The 19,475-nt window shown below is 31.2% G+C and overlaps 1 protein-coding gene across 1 annotated transcript; it reads left to right on the forward strand.

Annotated features, from left to right (window-relative positions):
* Positions 1–4,156: 4,156 nt before the first annotated feature.
* On the forward strand, positions 4,157–19,430 carry LOC111417185 (Probable cytochrome P450 4aa1). Its single transcript, XM_023049394.2, has 8 exons — positions 4,157–4,275; positions 4,631–4,802; positions 12,055–12,429; positions 12,482–12,542; positions 13,138–13,264; positions 13,428–13,562; positions 13,729–13,966; positions 18,998–19,430. Exons 1-8 carry the CDS (start codon positions 4,264–4,266, stop codon positions 19,354–19,356), a joined length of 1,479 nt encoding a protein of 492 aa, XP_022905162.2. The 5' UTR covers positions 4,157–4,263; the 3' UTR covers positions 19,357–19,430.
* Positions 19,431–19,475: the final 45 nt, after the last annotated feature.

Here is a 19,475-nt window from a genome sequence, read left to right on the forward strand (position 1 = left end):
ACTGACTCCATTACAATTCCAAAATTTGACCGTGTAATATGGATTTCATGTCGGAACCATATTTTTTGACCTTTTTTGAAACGATTGCCATGTTACTGTTAATGGAGTTCATTATCATGCGATGTTTGAAGACTATTTTTAGCCAAATTTGGATTGGCCTGACATCAATGATATATGGTTCCTACACGATGGTACAGACGCTGGTCAATCAATTAATTTATGTTTATTGCAAGTAACTCAAAATCCTTTAATTCATACTACAGAATACAGCACATACCCTCTACAGTCCAACCGCGTCCAGAAATGTTTACTATAGTTTTCAAATAATAAAAAATTGAAGAAGAGAGGAGGTATTGCAAATACTGAACCTAAGTGGATCTAATTGTAAGTTAAGGTCTTCCACCGCAAGGTTTAGGAAAGACTGTAAATTTGAAAAAAATTTCTTCGACACGTTATCTACAGTGGGTCGACCAGCTGGAACGTTTTGTTTATTAAAAATTGCTAACTAGCATGTCTTTCAGGAAACGACATTGTCAGATGATAGCCGGATTATTGTCGAACTACACATAAGGACATAAAAATTTAAAAAAAAATGTGCCCCTAACAGCCACTGTGGGTATTCCTAGATTTATTACCACACAACATTGACAATTTACAAAAATATTCGACTTTGCTACAAACTTTATGAGGAGCTTGTAAAAGCAGGTAGAGGATACTGGAAAAGATGAGACCGACCATGACAGCTTTGCCAAGCAGTACTATTAAGCAGATTACAGTACTGGACTAGATCATATCATTTACATTTTTCCAGTCATTCAAAAGCTGTTGAATCGGTTAATAACAATGATTTCAAGAAAGGAGTTCAAAAATTGTTTTAAAACTGTTCAATTACTGATGTTAGAAGAAGTAACTGATGTAGTGGAAGAAGAATTAAACAAAGAAATTTGGCTGAGAAATAGAGTAAGCGAAAGAAATACAAAGGGAGGTTCGATGCTTTTACCACAGCTGAAGTCAGAAGATCCCTCTGAATTCAATGAGAATGACGGCAGAAAATATTGATTAGTTGGTATTATTAATTTTAAGTAATATTCGACGCAGCGATGCGTTATTTATGCATTTTTTGTTATTTATCTGCTGGAAATAGTTACAAAAGTTTCAGTCATCTGTTTCGGTTGCCCAAATCATCTATTTCGCAAATTATACCCGAAGTTTGTGAAGAAATAAAAAGGGCATTAAAAGACCACATCAAGATCCTAAATTATGTTTATATTATAATTTTCATGTTGCATATCAAAATCAACATCTCTATGGAGTCTATGTACATGTATTCATTTATTTTGATGTGTGCAACTTTTTGATCGCACTGTACTTAACACTATTTCGCTTAAACAATATTGAACTCTTTCGTAATAATATTGGTCTATTCTGTATTTTCACACAATAAATGAAGTGAATCATCAGTGGCTTGTGTGTCTATGTATAGTAGACCCTGCACTCGTTGAAAACGTATCAGACTTTCAACCAGAGGCTTGTAGTATGTGACAATAGTACATATTTTTATATTTCAAATCGTTCAGTCTATATTTTGTAATCACTTTCTGCATTTCTTCTTTGCGTAGGATAGCCTGTTCAGTGAAAAATTTTCTTAATTGCGTCGGTATATATCTTCCAAAAATGCTAAATTCATCTCCTGCTCTTTCGATTTGGCGATGTAATTTTTGAGCTTGAAAGACTGAATTGAAGACATTGAGAATTGACATTTTATGAGCTCGAAAGGTGTTGGAAATATGTATTTCCTTGATGGAATCATGAATCACAAGCAATATATCAACATTTTGAAAACAAATCTTCGAAGCAGCGCTGAAAATATGGGGCTAAATAACGATTACGTATTTACCCAAGACAACGATCCGAACCACACAGCTTGGAATACTAAAATTTGGTTACTTTATAATACTCCTCAATGGATTGAAACCCCCTCACAATCGCTTGACATTAACCCTATTGAAAATTTGTGGAATTTACTTGAGGCGAAACCCAGAAAATACAGTATTCAGAAACAAAAAGATCTCAAGGCAGCTTTGACTACTGGCAATGAGTGGGAGAAAATTTCTATAGATACAATACAAAGATTAGTACAATCACTTCCAAGACGATTAGCTGAAGTCATTAACCCGTTTTTGCCCGAGTTTTCTTATTTCGAATACAAAGGTTCTTTTACATAATTTTGACGATTTTCGTTAATTTTTGATGTTCCAATTTTGGAACATTGACTGTGTCACAGGAACTTACAGTAAGAACAGTGCTGTTATCATTCCAAGCTGTCACAGTTATGTTTGTGGTTTTATCCGTTAGGTATTGTCATACATATATTTCATACGTGCCCCTTGGTTTCTCTTTTAAAATTTTGCTGGGAGTGATAGGGCATTTCTCAGTCCTGTTAGGATTGATAGTTCTTCTCGTTAAACCTGTTTCTTCTCATTGCATTTGCGACCATTGGATTGTATGGAGGAACTTGAAGATGTCCTGACAAGAACAAAATGGCAACGAAGCATTTAATTTCGCCAGTATCAATTTCTAAACTATGGTCATCATGTTGCTGAGCATAAAGTACAAACATATCGTTCAAGAAAGTGCATATTTCTTCATCAAAAAAACTTTCAAAACCAGAAACAGCATCGGTATGTACGAGATTGGCTTGGTGAAGCAAATGGCGGCAAAGTTGGAGTCAAATCATATTTCGCCCAATTTCTTTTAGGCGGATGATTATAATTTGTGTTGCCTAAACGAGAAAGAGGTAAATCGTCTTGGTCACTAGAATTTTCTGTGTCTTCGACGTCTCCGATGTAAGTGGTTTTATCGAATCGTCTAAATTTTACAGTCGCAGGGGCTTGTGTCGTTCACTCAAGTGATTTATATCAGAAGGAAGTTCTTCATCATTACTATCTTCCTCAGAGATTCTTCCATCATTAGGTGGAGTAATATGAATGTCTGCTTCCCATGTCTGCTGGTAGAATAGCAATTGAAAAAAGAGTGCACCCAATCACTCCCAGTGTTCCGAAGTTAGAACATTCCAAAATAATGGTAAATTACCATAATAAACGCATGCAAATTTGGTAAGATTATTTATAGCAAACATTCAACAGACAATATAGTATGTTTTAGTACAAAAACAATTTGAAATTATTTACAGTAAATTACAAAAAAATACTTACTTCTTTGCAGCCATTTTTGCACTATAAACATCAGCACAGTAAACTTTGTCAGATTTGCAAACGAGTGAATTCTAACAATATAGTACACTTCCCAATAACGTATGAGACTATGACGAACAAGATGAGACCTGCAGAATGCAAAAAATATTTATTAAAATAATAAAATAATTATTTTTTATTATTGTTGACTGACTGTTAGAACAATCTTTTCTTGCCAGTTTCTTATTACATTACAACGTCTATTTGTATTATAATAAACCATTTTTATTGTAATTTATTTTATTTTTATCAAATTAATAGTGCGAATACGCATGGTTTTGGAATTCTTTTGGTTTCCTGTCGCGACTATCTTTTTGTTGAAATAAGTTTTTCGTTTTCGTTCAGTGTTAACTAAAACTCCGATAAAGAATTCGAACTCTGGCTTAATTGGGACAAAATACCCCGATCGCAGTGTCCCAATTAACCAAAATCGACTGCAGTATATGCATTTTTTTCTCAAAACTGATAAAATGATAATATAACTTTAAATGATAAAATTTGATTTTTCCTGAAATCAATCTTTACATTAAAATTGACGATTTCCAATTAAAAGAATATTTAGAATGGATCAATTTTGAATGTTTAAAAATATTCAATCTAAGCGTAAAGTATTATATAATTTAAAAACTTTTTTTTCTAAAACTTCCAAAGTGTTGAATTAGCCATAACGAATTTATTATATTATAATAAAAGCTAAGTTTAACAGTGTTTGCTTTTCCACTTTTTTTGTATTTATTTCTTATTTAGAGAATTTTAAATTTAAATAAAAAATGATTATATTTACACGTTCAATATCAATAAACGGTATTGAAAAAGACAACAATTATCCCTCCAAAAAGATTTTTTAACGTAACCGCAGCCTTGAATAGAGCATAAATACGCTTCACTGGACGAATGTCAACACCATTACACTTTGTAGTGCTCGAGTTCAGACATTTTTTTTTTGTTTCTTGGTAGTGAGCTTTTATGTGAATTTTCTTTTGATTATAAAGAAATTATTAACAAAAAGATGTTTGAGAAAGTAAGTAAAATTAATTAAATATTAATGTTAAATTCAAAAAAAGTTTTCTTTCATATTTCTTTTCATTCTTTCTTCAAAATAAAATATTTGACTCAAAATTAAAAAAATACTTTATTAATTTATCTATATTTATTTAATTATTAGTATTGTTTTTAAAATTTGTAAATTCTATTTTTAATTTCTTTTCTTCTTCTTTGTTGTTGATGGCTTTGGTTAAAAAAAATATTTTAAATTAAATCCTAATCACGTACAACAAAAATGTTCATTTACAAGAATAACAATGGACTTTCTTGGATACTAAATGAATGCAAACGATCGATAAATAGTAAAACGGATAATTGTTCTATTTCAACAGATGCTATTGGGTGATCGCCTTCCTCTTTCGACATTCGTTGCGGTTTTTCTTTTGATACTTTTAATGATTTACTTCAAAACATGGCTAAGATGTTCATGGCTCGTATTGAAATTAAAAGGACCGACTGCTTTACCCATTGTTGGAAATGCATTGATTATTGCAGATTCAGCAAGTAAGTAACAAAAATTTTAAAAGTTTCGCTATTTTCTAGGTTAGATCATTTTATTCGAAAACGATTTTCTGCCAGATTCTATGGAATATGATAAAAAAATTAGACGATATCTTTTAAGGTGAATTTATTGATGAGAGCTGCGACTACAATTTTTTTAACACAATGAATAATTTCTCTAATATGTTTTAATATAGTTTATATCAATAATAATATATTTATATCATTCTCATCTATTTATGTATGAATTTCTATATTTCGGTTTATCTATTTTTCTAGACAAAGTAATATATTTGTAGCTAAACCTGTAATGAATATTTTGGCAACATGCTTCAATATACCTCAAAATTCTGGAAATATTCAAGTTGAAGCTGTACGTTTTGTTAACACTTCAGATAATTGAAATATATAATTATTTCTTAGGATGGTTGTCTCTTACTTGTGCAGAAGAACACATATGGTTTCTGTTAATCATCTCAAAATACCTGCTCTATATAAAGTTTTTGTTTGTACATACACATTAATAAGTATGTTTGTTGAACAAGGGTGTTAAATGGTTGTTAATATACATTGAGTTTGTGCCTATAACTTGTATTGTAATTAATTGCACTAACTAGGCACGTGTTGTTCATGATGTGTCTATGTTATTTGTAATGTGAATAAATGGAAAATTACCAGCAAATATGTAGTTATTGCAATAAGAGAGTTAAAAGTGAATAAAATCGATAATATGGGTTTTTAATAGGAGATATAATTCCACAGAATTAATTTTTACTGAATGATTAATTAATGTTAGTTTCAAAATCGATATTTGAGTCAATCTCACAATTATTGGAAAATGTGCATATTTTTCTACCTATACTCTCCATAATATCTACACATATCTAGTCAAACAGATTTTGCAGTAAAAATATGTGTCCATCAGTGATTGGGTCGATAATTTTATTGGTTGTTATGATGTTGTAATTATCTGTATGTTATTATGTATTGCATCTGTATGTTGTAATTATGATCTTCGTAATTAGTCGTAACCCTTTTTCTTCGTATTTGTTTCATATTTGAGTCCACATTCAAATATTTTTAGCCTTACTTTTGTAAGATATCCTATAATTATTTAAGACCTGTTTTAATCTGCGGGGGTAAATACCTATATGAAGAATTTCTCTTTTTCTTGTAAAATGTTGTCTTCGTATGGCACAAAGTTATGAGAGTGGCTTTGAAAATATTGGATTGGCAACTAAGTTCCGGTTATTGTTTTTATTTTAAAGTTTATTTTTCAATATAAATTAACAACTTCACAATCAATAATGTATTTTTTGTTGTTGTTTCAACTTCCTCGCAACGTTTAACAAGATATTCAATACTTTTTTGTTAGAAATCATCCGATTTCGACTCGAAAAATTCATCCAACCAAGCTCTCCATTCTGCATCGATGTTAAAACAATCTTTGCACATAGCATTTGGATGAGATCAAAGAGGTGGAAATCTGTTGATGCAAAATTGGGAGAGTTCTTTCGTCATATTGACGATATCTATGAATATTCCCTTTTCACCATAAGAACAACATCGTTTTACACTGATGAAGAACTTGTTTATCCGGTGTTAAGCCATTCCATGCGATACAGGTACAATTTTTCATTTCCAGCAACAATTGATTTCATTCGATCATTTAAATCATGCGGAACCCATGCTTTACACTTCTCAACCTTTCTCATCGAGTGAAGATGCTTCTTCATAGCAGTGTAGGACCATTCCATTTTCCCAGCCAGTTTCCTTGTCGTTTAACCCATATTTTTGTACAAAAGCTGATTTTATCGCTCTATACACAGCAAATTTCAATGTTGGTTTTTATTAAATCATATTTTCTATGAATTTTGGTTTTCATGCAAACAACATACGTCAGGACGTTAGTCTCCTATTATGTCATCTTTTATTATGTTATATTTAAGGTAGCTCGTGCATAGTATATTAACACGTTGGACATTGTAACGTTGTTAGTGGACATGATGAAACAAGGATATGCGTGAATTGAACTAAAATTAGAATTAAAACTAGAACTAACACTAGAAACTTTCGGGTTTTGCCGTGCATCTTTTAAGAAATCACTTCGAAGTGTCACTTCAAACCAGTTTCTGAAGATGGATAATGGATAATTTAATCAAACAGTTTCTGAAGAAGGTTGCAACATGGCATCCGAAACGTCAAACCTTTTAGGGGAGAAAGTGGCTTTAAAAATATTGGATTAGCAACTAAGTTTTGGTCATTTTTTTATATTTTTTTATTTTAATAGTTATTTTTGATACAAGATGGCGAAATGACACTTTTGCATTCGAGAATGAAAGTTTTTTTTGCGAGCTTTAGCGAGCAAAATTCTTTTGCTGTCGTGTATCAAACAACATTTTTTCGAAAACTGCGTATTCTAAAGTTATAAATTAATAAAAAGACCAAATTCTGTATAATGACATTTAGAATTCATTTAATGTTATGTCAAAAACTTAACGTCACATCGATTTAATTATATTATAAATTTGCATTTAAACGTGAAATTAAATGATAAAACAATTAAATGTTGATTATTTTGTGTTTATAATTTGTTTATAACAATAAATTAACAATTAATAGTATCAAATTCTTTGATTGTCGTTTGATTGTCTTTGACTTCCTGTTGACAAAAAACTACGCAAAAGTCAACTTTTAATAGCAGTTTTCGAAAAAGTTTATTTTTCAATATAAATTAACAACTTTACAATCTACAATGTATTTTTCTTTGTTGTTTCAACTTCCTCGCAACGTTTATCAAGACATTCATTACTTTTTTGTTAGAAATCACCCAATTTCGACTCGAAAATTCAGCTAACCAAGCTCTCCATTCTTCATCGGTGTTAAAAGAATCTTCACACATAGTATTTGGATGAGATCAAAAGAGGTGGAAATCTGTTGATGCAAAATTGGGAGCGTTCCTTCGTTATATTGGCGATATCTATGAACATTCCCTTCTCACCATAAGAACAACATCGTTTTACACGGATGAAGAACTTGTTTGAAAACTTTGTTGTTTGAAATTGTTCCTTGCGCTACAGGTACAATTTTTTATTTACAGCACAATTCGGTGCTTGCATCCATAAGTTGAGCGGTGACGAGCAAGCAAACTTTATATTGATATTTATCATTTAAAGCATGCGGAACCCATGCTTTACGCTTCTCAACCTTTCTCATCGAGCGAAGATGCTTTTCTATAGCAGTGTGCAATCATTCCATTTTCTCTGTCAGTTTCCTTGTCGTTTAACGCATATTTTCGTGTAAAAGCTGATTTAATCGCTCGGTTCTTTTATGATACCCTTTCCATACACAGCAAAAGTATCATGAGCAGCTTTCGCGGGCCTTAGAATTTTGATGAAAAGCCAGATCTTGAGCAAAAGGAGAGACAAGACATTACATTTTAATAATCTGAACATGAACTTAATTTAATATAAAAACATAGAAACAAACAGAACATTTAATGCCCAAATGTTAAAACTAAAGAAAAAAACCGTAGGAACTGCCAATGTAATAGATTTAACATTTTTTAATTTAGCAAATTTAGAACAGATTCATGTTTTGTATGTTTCCTTTGTGCCACATTGTTTATGGCCAAGAAAACTCCTGCAGTATACTTTTTATAGCTACGATGTTTGGATGTTACTATATGTATAAGGTGGATTCCTTGTGAATAGTGGAGTTTTGAGGTTTTAATCAGAATTGTTATATCGGTATTTTGGAATAATGACTTTTAGAATTTTAACATTAATTATGTTTACATATGCTTTACTAATTACCAATTGTTATGTCCACTCCCATTTTTCCACATATCTATGAACAGTAGTTCTCTGTCGGATTACTATATGTTTATTTTAAAAATCATATCATAATGGGGAATTTTTTTCTCTACCGTGTGCACAAATTATATAAACGAGACGAAGCAGAGTTAGAGGTGAGAAAATATAATTCTTTATACTGTTGGTCTCGTAACTCACGGATGTTCATCCCAGAATGGGTTGTAACCAAACCTTCCCGTACAATCTATATTAGATTTCATCTTACCCAGTGAAGTAGTACTATTCAATTCATCATAAAATGTTTTCTCGACATCTGAACACAGTCAGTACATAACATCATTAAATAAAATATATATTCTCAAAAATTCAGAAGCTTTTCGGAAACGATCAAGGGGTACCTTGAAATTTTCTGTCCTTGATGAGATGGTTTGGTGAAGATCTCTGCAATTTTTCGATTTAAGCAAGCGGACATATCACTTTGAGGATTTGTTCGGCTGTAGTAAGTTTACTTTCATACATCATTGGATTGACAGATTCCTATACAAAAAAGCTCTAAAATATGTTAAGTGATTCAAGAGAAAATATCAGTCTAGAATTTCAAGATGAGGAACTGAATTTAAATAACTTCTTCAGACCCTTCGATGTCAGACATGGTGATATGTATCAACTTTGACACATCGCTAAAATATAATGCAGGTCTCATACAGGAAAGACTGATATTCAGTAGGTATATATGTTTCACTTAGAACAACTTTTGTTTGTACACGTCATTCGAAGATACATAAATTCGGTTATCTATCGGAGTACATAAATCTAAGAAATGTTGTATCGTCATTAACATTAAAGTTGGAGTTAACCAAGTTTTCATGTATTTCCTTTTTTATTCCAGCATATTCGTTACCTAACAATTATTTTGAAATAAATCCAAAGTAGTAATTTTGATTGAAACGTTAGCAGATCGTTGTTCTGTCGTGGTTGTAACTGGAGGCCATGTCTAAATACCAAGTACCAAGTCCTATGTCACGTGGTTGCATGCTCTGTTATCATTGGTACATTGTGTTATTTTTAATTCTGGCTTTATTCTTATGGTTAAGACCTATTCTTTTGTGTTAAGTTCAATACATTTCTAGAAAGCCTATAAACGAATTAATTGTTATTTGTGAGAGAAATGTGAGTGGTAATGCATCAAATAAGTTATTAATTGAATAGATTCATTTTATCTCTGTTGGTTAAGTAATTGATTACCATTTCTATTATGGTTTTTATTAAATCATATTTTCTATAAATTTTGGTTTTCATGTAAACAACATAATTCAGAACGGTAGTCTCCTATTATGTCATCTTTCATTATGTTATATTTAAGGTAGCTCGTGCATAGTATATTAACACGTTGGACATTGTAACGTTGTTAGCGGGCATGATGAAAAAAGGATATGCGTAAATTGAACTAAAATTAGAACACTGGAAACTTTCGGGTCTTTTAAGAAAAGGTTTGACGTTTCGAATGCCATGTTGCAACCTTCTTCAGAAACTGGTTCGAAGTGACACTTCTGAAGAAGGTTGCAACATGGCGTCCGAAATGTCAAACCTTTTCTTAAAAGACGCACGGTAAATCCCGAAAGTTTCTAGTGTTAGTTCTAGTTTTAGTTCTAATTTTAGTTCACTTCATCATTTCGAAGTGATGCAGTTATATGCATAGTAAATCAGTTATAAAAAACAATAATAAAAATTACTACTATTATTATGCTTCCTGGTCTGTTGTAAGTTTCTCCTTCCGTGTTTTTAACATACCTCCATTACCACAAATGCCGTGTACATCACGTAGTATTATAATTCTCATTTACTTTTCATTCTTTAAGCCTACTCTACTGTTTTATTTCCTGCAATAACAATTAATGGTTTTTATCGGTTTCCTTCGTATCGGTAATTTAAGTTACTGATGTGTACTCAGAAAATACCCAGTTTGTACGCACTAAAAAGATAACGTTGCTGTTTTCAATATACACCTTAATTCCGATATTCGATGTTTTCAATAATTTTTATGAATATCTGCTTTAGTTTTAGCAGAAAATCCTGACGATCGATATCGAATACGTGCGTTACATTTCTTTGCTAATTTACAGCGACAACAGTCTAAAACTTTATTGTATGCTGTATAAATTATTTTAAATTTTAAATTTTTTTAGCACATCTGGTAAATTTAAAGTGGTTACAAATAAAAATAAGGTAGAAAATAGTAAAAAGAGATGTTTTTGAATAATTTATTGGCTTTTAACGCATCTACCATATTGATAAACACAATTAAAGAATCTTTTTTATCAATTACAAATTTGAAGTTACAAAAACCTCACTGAAAAAATTTATCATCGAATGGTTGCTGAAGAAATCAGTATCTAAAGTAGTACAATCTTGATACAATTTTTGCAAGTTTATATCTTTGGGGATCGATATCTTTGGCAATCGTTCGATGAAACAATTATGTTGAAGTTCATTGGCCTTATTCAACTTCATAATGTTTTTAAATTTATAAATGATTTGATATAAATCGCTAATTAAATGAAAAAACTATCACATTTTGGTGATTATTGCTTGAAATCTATTAAAGAAAAAAGTTTTAACATACATTGTTTGATATTTCATCATTACTGATTTATATGAAATTTCAATCTTTATTCATGAGTAAAGTTACTACATTCATTTAAATCAAAAGTTTTATAATGCCTTAAAAGAAAGAAAACTTTGTTAGCGAAAATTTTGTATTAAAAGTGTTAATTTATCTTTTTACTTCGTTTATTATATCACTTCTAACGCAATCTAAAAAGATACAAGAAAGTTTTTAAAATCAATACGATAAACATACAAACATTTGCATTTTATCCATAAAATCTTTATTTTTAAAAATCTATTTTATTTATTAGGAAAACCTTTTTGTTACGGTTAAGTTTGTGTTTATAAAACGATTTAATTTACTAGAAAATTAACATAATTTAGTAAAAAATATTACAATTTGCGTTTAATAAATAAAAATTGCCACGTGTAAGTTAAAAATAAGGAAAATCAATAAATGTTAAAGATTAATTGATTTTCGATTAACACTAAATTATCACAATCATTCTCACAAAAATATTTAGAAAAAATTTAGAATGTGTTTTCAAACTAACATTTTCTCAATTCAAAGAAAGCAATCCCGCTAAATAATAAATTAAACAACGTCGTGAAAGGATAATAATTCAATACATTCGTGTGTGCACAGAAAAAGAAACAATTTTGTAGATTTAATTTGTGTATGTAAAAATATGATGTCAAGCATAAATTATTAAGAAATTCTTAATAAAAAAATCTAATGGAATAAACATCAACCGAAATATTTACATATTTATTTAACTGATTTTTAAATAATAATGTTAAATAAACAGATATTTTTTTTTTAACTTGTTTAGGAATGGAATACTTGGCAAATGTTTGTCATACACTGTTTGGAAGGATATTTCGCATATGGGTGTCAGTAATTCCGGCAGTTATGGTTTTAGAGCCAAAGGATGTTCAAACGATAATAGGGTCGAGTAAACACAACGATAAGAATTTTTTGTACGCTCTTATGCACAATTTTATCGGCGAAGGTTTGATATCGAATAACGGTGATAAATGGAAAATACATAGGAAATTAATTCAACCCCATTTCCATATTAACATTTTGGAACTTTACGTTAATAGTTTTTGTAAAAGCTCTTCCAGACAAGTTCGAAAATTAAAAAACGTTAAAGATATCAACGTTAACACATACGTAAACGATTGTGTGTTAGATATTTTACATGGTTAGTTAATAAACATTATTTATAAATTATATTTAAACATTTTATCTTTTAGAAACAATCTTAGGGATTCCATTAGAAGATGCCGAAACTAAAGAAAAATCTCCATTTAGAAAGTTTGTATACGGGGATATTTCAGAATTATAAAAGAACTACTAGTTTTTTATTTATTTAATTTGGAAGATGAAAAGTTTTAACGTTTTTTTATTGTGTTATAAACCTCCAAAATTTCCGGATGATTTTAAAAGCATTTTTGTTCTTAAAAATTTTGTTCCATCCCACGAAAATATATTATAAAATTAATTGTTTAATGAGCATAGACACTTTTAGCACAGAATAATAATAATTCAGAAGTGAGTTTGAATAGTACTTGGAATTAGGACAAAACTAGCCCAACTTTGTCTATCTTCTTCACATTTCTAGTTCTTCTCTATTTTTATCATTTTTGTAATTTTGATTGGAGGAATTAACTTTATTGTTTTGAGAATTTAGTTATCTGAAATCAAATTTTGAACAGAAAAAGTAAAAATTAATATTATTATACGAAATTGATGAAATTAGCTGGGGATTACAAGATAATAGTTAATATAATACATAGTAGTATTGTAATTCTGGAATATCCTGTAAAATCATAAAAAAGAGTTATATGATTTACCATGATATAATTCAAATTGTAACACATTGTAACTAAACGTTTTTTTATATATTTAGAGGTGCAATAACACTTCCCATTCGAATACAAAAGCCTTGGTATTTATTTGATTATCTCTATAAGTTTACAACAATAGCTCAAGATGAATTGTCTCAAAAGACTAAGCTTCATGATTATACGAGAAAGGTAAACATGTTATTTTAGTATTAATAGAGCAAACCCTTTTCATCGCCAGTAAAGCTTCTTTTAATTTTTACATATTTTTTTTAAGAGTTTGGATCGATAACCTAAAAAAAGGCTTTACTGCTGCAGTGTAACCTAACAGAATGTTAACTATTATTATTTTTAGATGATTGAATTAAATAAATCCATCAAAAATGATAGTAACCACAGTTTGTTGCGAATTTTTCTCGACATATCTGAAAATAATCCACAGTTTACAGAGGATGACGTTGTTAACGAGATTTGCACATTTATGTTAGCAGTACGTATTATAACGAAATTAATGCCATATGGCTTCTTGGTAGTAAATTCAATCAATATACGCATATTATTTAGTTTTGTAACACAATAATACACACGAGTAAATATATTTTTAAAGGCTAAAATAATTTCTAATTTCTGTTCTAATAGTATTTTTTCCTTGATAGGGCCAAGATTCGGTTGCAGCAGCCGTAGCTTTCTCGCTTCATTGTTTGGCTTATAACCAAGAAGCTCAAGCAAAAGTATGTCAAGAACTTGATGAGATTTTCAATGGAAGTGATCGATGTGCAGATGCAAGCGATTTAAGGAAAATGAGATATTTGGAACAATGCATTAAAGAAACTTTAAGATTATATCCAAGTGTTCCAATTATTGCAAGAAAACTATCTGAAGATGTTACGATAGGTAAAAAATAATTATTTAAACTTATATAAAAAAAGATTCATTTATTTGTCAAGATAAAATTTGTATCTATTGGAATAAGACGGAAAGTTGAGCTGATTAAGCGCCATTGGACGATATCAGCCGTTTTTCTAGTATTTGCTGCCAAAAGCTTACTACTAATAGTTTTGATACAAATCTAAAATAGATACAGAATATGATTATAATAAACAGATTATATTCTCAAACAATAAGTCACCACAAAAATGTGTTTCACAAATCTTGCCGTTGTAAAATAAGTGAAAATAATGTTCTTTATGATTGTTTCAAACCATTCCCAACTATTGCATGTAAATGTCCATAAAATATAATAGCTAAAAATATCGTAAACAGTGGGATGACCTTCCTGAAATGCACGTTTTTTCAGAAACACTTCGCAATATAAATTTGGTTCACAGAGATAATTCTGGAATTTGTCTGCCTGATCTTTTTTCTTTCTCTCTATACATTCTTTATGGCCATTTTTGTTTGTCGCTTCAGCATTAATTTCTATATTATCTACTATCCGTGCAAATAGTCAAGGTTCCTCACTTTAGAGATCGATATCTTCATAACCGCTCAATAAATAAAATTGCGGTAAAGTTTATTGTAATCAGTGAACATTTCTGCGTATCACATGTTAATTTAGAAATTTTCAGGTCCGTGGTTTTTCTTTTATCGTGAATTAAGTAAAAAAAGTACCCGATTTTTGAGAGTACCAGCAAGTTTGTCTACTTTGCGATTTTTTTTCTCCAAAACTATTTGACGAAAAAATTTTAAATTTGGACTGGTGGTAAACCGATGCGTATTTTATTTTTTCGGTATTCCATATAGTTTCGCAGAAAATCGCGGTTTAGTAGGATCTTTAGTAGGATCCTTTCAGATTTCAACGCGGTTTTTACCAAAATATAGGAACAGATGGTGTATCCCAGACAGTACGTCGCGCCTTTATCTTACCTACCTAAAGAAATAAGGCGCGACGTCCTGTCTGGGACGCACCATCTGTTCCGATTGGACGGAACCCCCGTCACCCCGCAGAGCTTATTTCTGTTTCTCTTTAATTTGTAATTCCATTAAATCGCTCTTAAAAAATTAGGGAGCTCTAATTTTGAAAAACTGATAACGGAATCCGACAACCGACATTATTTGACATATTTTGATCAAATTCGCGAGAAAATCCATCCAGCCGTTTTCGACATAACGGCGTCTTACTAAACCGCGATTTTCCGCGAAACTGTATGGAATATCGAAAAATGTTCAAAATTAAAATTTTTTCGTACGATAGCTTTCAAGAAAAAAAATCGCAAAGTTGACAAAGTTGCCGATACCGTAAAAAATCGGGTACTTTTTTCATTTAACTCGCGATAAAAAGAAAACCGTAGATCCGAAAATCCACATTCAGTGATTACAACAAACTTTGTCGCAATTTTTTTTGTCGTGTAGTTGCGAAGATATTGATCTCTAAAGTGAGGGGCCTTGACTTTTTGCACGGATAGTAGTTATCTCAAAATAAATTTATCCAGTTAATGGACATTTTCTTTTTTTAAATTATAATCAACAAATATATGTATACTAAGTGCAATTGATGTATCTAAACCACGTTTAATACTTGTAAGCAGTGCATACCCTTATGTATCAGAAAGTTTCATGCAAAACGTGGTTCAGTAACGTATTCTCTCAGAAGTGGGTGAAATCCTTTTTAGATCTGTCTCGGAGTTGTGTAGCCGAGGTAATGTGAGTAAAGCTGAACTTATTTATATGAGAAACTTACTACAGTCGTAATACTTCGTGGTGCCCTTTCTTGGCCTTTTCGTACGGTTGGGTCCTTTAATATTCCGGAATAATCTTTGAATCATTTGGTTGCAATGTTGTTGTGACATTATCTTCCTCATATGATGGGCGACAGAAATTTATCTAGATTGTGCAAGAACGTTGTCCATCAACCATTTTCTTGTCAACTATTTATTGGAGATCCTCCTCTATTCTTACATTTTCATCCACTGCTCACTCTAATGCCCTCATGCATCCTTATCCTGCATATATTACCGATTCAAAGTTCATCCAATAACTATTGGCCTTCTCCTCATTACCACACTTGAATTTCGCCTCAAACCTCATCACTTCTCTTCTATATTTTGTCGCAAGGTATCTCATAATCTCATTTTATCTTTTTTACTTTTATTATTTTTGCTAATCTTTTTCTGTCTTTTTGTTCTCTACACATCATTCTTCCTTCCATTCTTCTGTTATATCTTTTTTTGTTCCTATAGGGTTGTTCTATGATTTCACGATTTCCCTCAAATATTGCTACCCTCTGCGCGTACAATATACCGATGTATCTCGATCCAGAATCAATACCCTTTATACCCTTATCTTTCCTCTATCGTTTCTCTACTTCTTATTGCTGCTTTCTTGATTATCTTATAAACTGATTCATTTCGTTAATCTCCTCTAACCCCTACCGAAAATTCTTTACTTTTGCCTTATGCCATCACCTCTCTTCAGTTTTACAACTTTAGTGAAGTTCGGATTCCATAGATTCCCCCACCCTGAACATGTGACCCTCATCTTTTTCTCTTTATTTCTATTCAATATTTCTCTTCCTCTTATTTCATCAAGTCTTGTAGTAAAGTCTATCTCTTTCAATTACTTGATATCCATTATCGCTTCTAATACCGTTATCTCTTTCTTGACACTAGTAATAATTCTGCATTGGACTTATCATGTTTTGTATTGACTTTTCTGGTACCTTTTTTTATTCTATTATTCCTCCATGTTTTATCCACCCATGTCTCCATTATCAATTTTATATTTCTTTATATACTGAACCGTAGGATGCACGGCCGCGCGTGTTTTAATAGCAACAGTTTTCTTTACTCAATAAACAGGTGCCCTGACAGTGTTGATAACCTCACTTTGTTATTCTAAATTTACTTGCAAGTGCATATTTAACATATTTGTACTTCAATTGTTACAAATAATATAAAGTTTATCTTCTTTGAATCTTTCAACTTGTATTCTTTTGTAGTCAAAACGCAGAAATCTTGATATACACTCAAATCTTTTAGCTGCCATACCAGCTTTACCCAAAGGATTGGATTTTCCTGAGAAAAGTGATCTTATTGGCACATCCTAATTTCTTTTAACACCTGTTTGCAGCACCAAACCCAAAAAATGCATGAAGCTCAACCAAGTCTATTATATTTTTCTGTCGGCTAATAGCAGGTCTTCCTTCTATATCTGTACAATGAAGTCTCATTCAAAATGCCTTCTGTCATGAAATATTCAAAAGCACCTCGAGGGTAACAAAATATTTTAGATTAGCAGTACCAAGAGCACGCCTTATAATGTTATACTTTAAGTTTTAGATGGATATGGTGGTGTAGTTTGTCACAGCATTTCATTTAGAGCAACCCAAGAATGTGTCGTTGCGTTTTCGTCTTCATCTTCACTCGATTCTTCGCTCGATTTACCTTCTGAATATGCTTCGCTCACTATTTCTACATCGTTTCCATCTTCCAATTCTGAACATGCACCACTAAAACATTCTTCAGCCCAACGCGTAAGCGTTTCTTCAAAACTCTTATCATCGACACGTATAGTTTACTTGTTAGTCGCAACAGTAAATATAAACCTCGGATGCACTGCCTTCAATTCTGGTTGAGTTTATATTCACACTATTGTTGCAAGTTCAGACAAGAACGATCCTTTAGCAACAACCTTACTCACTAGTGTTTCGATTCGGACAAGATTACGCAAGAATAAACTTGTTGAGGCCGTTTTTTGATACAGTAATACCCCGTAGTTACGCGATAGGTGGGACTGACAGTAGCCGCGTAAATCGAAAATCGTGTAAGTCGAAATTCGATGAATACATATTATAAAATCAAGGATTAATAAACATTAATTTTGTTAAAAAAATGTATGTACAGGATGGTTCAAATCGATGTCTGAATGGGCTATCTCGAATACTGTAAGAGTTAGAAAAAAAGCAGCTAACATGTCTATATCTCTTTTTTTAAATAAATTCCAATGTCGAAAACCTAAAAGCGCTATCGTTAAAAAAACCGCGTAAGTACGGGGACGCGTAAGACGGGGTCGCGTAAGTCGAGGTTTTACTGTATATTAATTAAGTGACATTGGATACTTTTCCATTGGATACTCCTGGAAGCACATGCCCGTAAAACAATAATTTAAACAATTATAATTATTTTTAAACCATGGGTCTGGTAAACCCTGACCGTGTATTCTAGGGTTAAATAAATGTTATGCCTTTTTATCAATAATACCCGCAATATTCCAAAGTAAGCCTCATACCACCCTTTTCTTCGTAACCTATTCGGTTTCTCCTTCATCCCCTTGTTCCTCTGTAATTTTGTAAAATGTTTCCATTCTTAATTTGTTGACATGCCTGCTTCGTGTATGATAATCAAGTTTTGTGCTGCATCCTTAAATTCATGTTTTTTCTTTGCACAATAACTACACATAATGTTTTTATCATATCTTGTCTGTATATGCACAAACAGTTGATAATTATAGCATTTTGACGCCTTTTTATAGTCTACAACCTCCCACGATTGCTGCCTATAAAAGGTCTTCGTTAGGCAAACAATTTTCTCACCCCTCCAATTACCTTTATGATCTAATTTACATTGTCGGTGTCTCTTCTGTCACTTTTAACCTTATTTGCCTATTATTAGAAACTCTTGAGTTCAGACACCAATTCAGATTCATTCATCTAATGGTTATTGATTGAAATACGTTTTTCTTTATTCTGTGTGGCGTATTGTTTGTCAGCTATTAATTAATTACTACATTTTCTAGATTTTTATTTTAATAGCTGATTATATAAAATGTAATTGATTACTTTAATACAGTAATCGCAATTCTGTTTTAATTTGAAATTGTAAGGAAATTAATCGGCCAGTTATTTGAGTTGCCTACGATTTAGGCGAGAAAATATCAACAGAAATATTTGAATTTAAGAATCCTAACACTTCTTTTTTTCATTTTTAGATAAATATACTCTTCCTGAAGGTTGTAATGTATTTATTTGTCCATATGCGACGCATAGATTAGCACATATTTATGAAAATCCAAAAAAATTCGATCCGGACAGATTTTCACCAGAAAACTTGGAAAAACTTCATCCATACGCTTTTATTCCATTTAGTGCTGGACCAAGAAATTGTATCGGATATAAATTTGCTTATTTAGAAATGAAAGTTATTTTATCTTCAATACTAAGATCGTACAAAATATTTCCATCTCACACGAAATTTTCTATTTTATACCGAATTACTTTAAGAGCCAAAGGAGGAATTTGGGTTAGATTCGAACCAAGAGAAGCAATCAAAAATAATAATAATAATTAAGAAAAATTTTGTTATTGATATTTATGTTATTAATAAAAAGAATGGGTTTTTAAAAAATATATTTTGAAAGAAAACTTTATTTTTTAATTTAAATACTATTTCTTGCCATTCATTTGAAG

The sequence above is a fragment of the Onthophagus taurus genome, chromosome 1 (genome assembly GCF_036711975.1).
Source record: "Onthophagus taurus isolate NC chromosome 1, IU_Otau_3.0, whole genome shotgun sequence".
Lineage (NCBI taxonomy): Eukaryota > Metazoa > Arthropoda > Insecta > Coleoptera > Scarabaeidae > Onthophagus > Onthophagus taurus.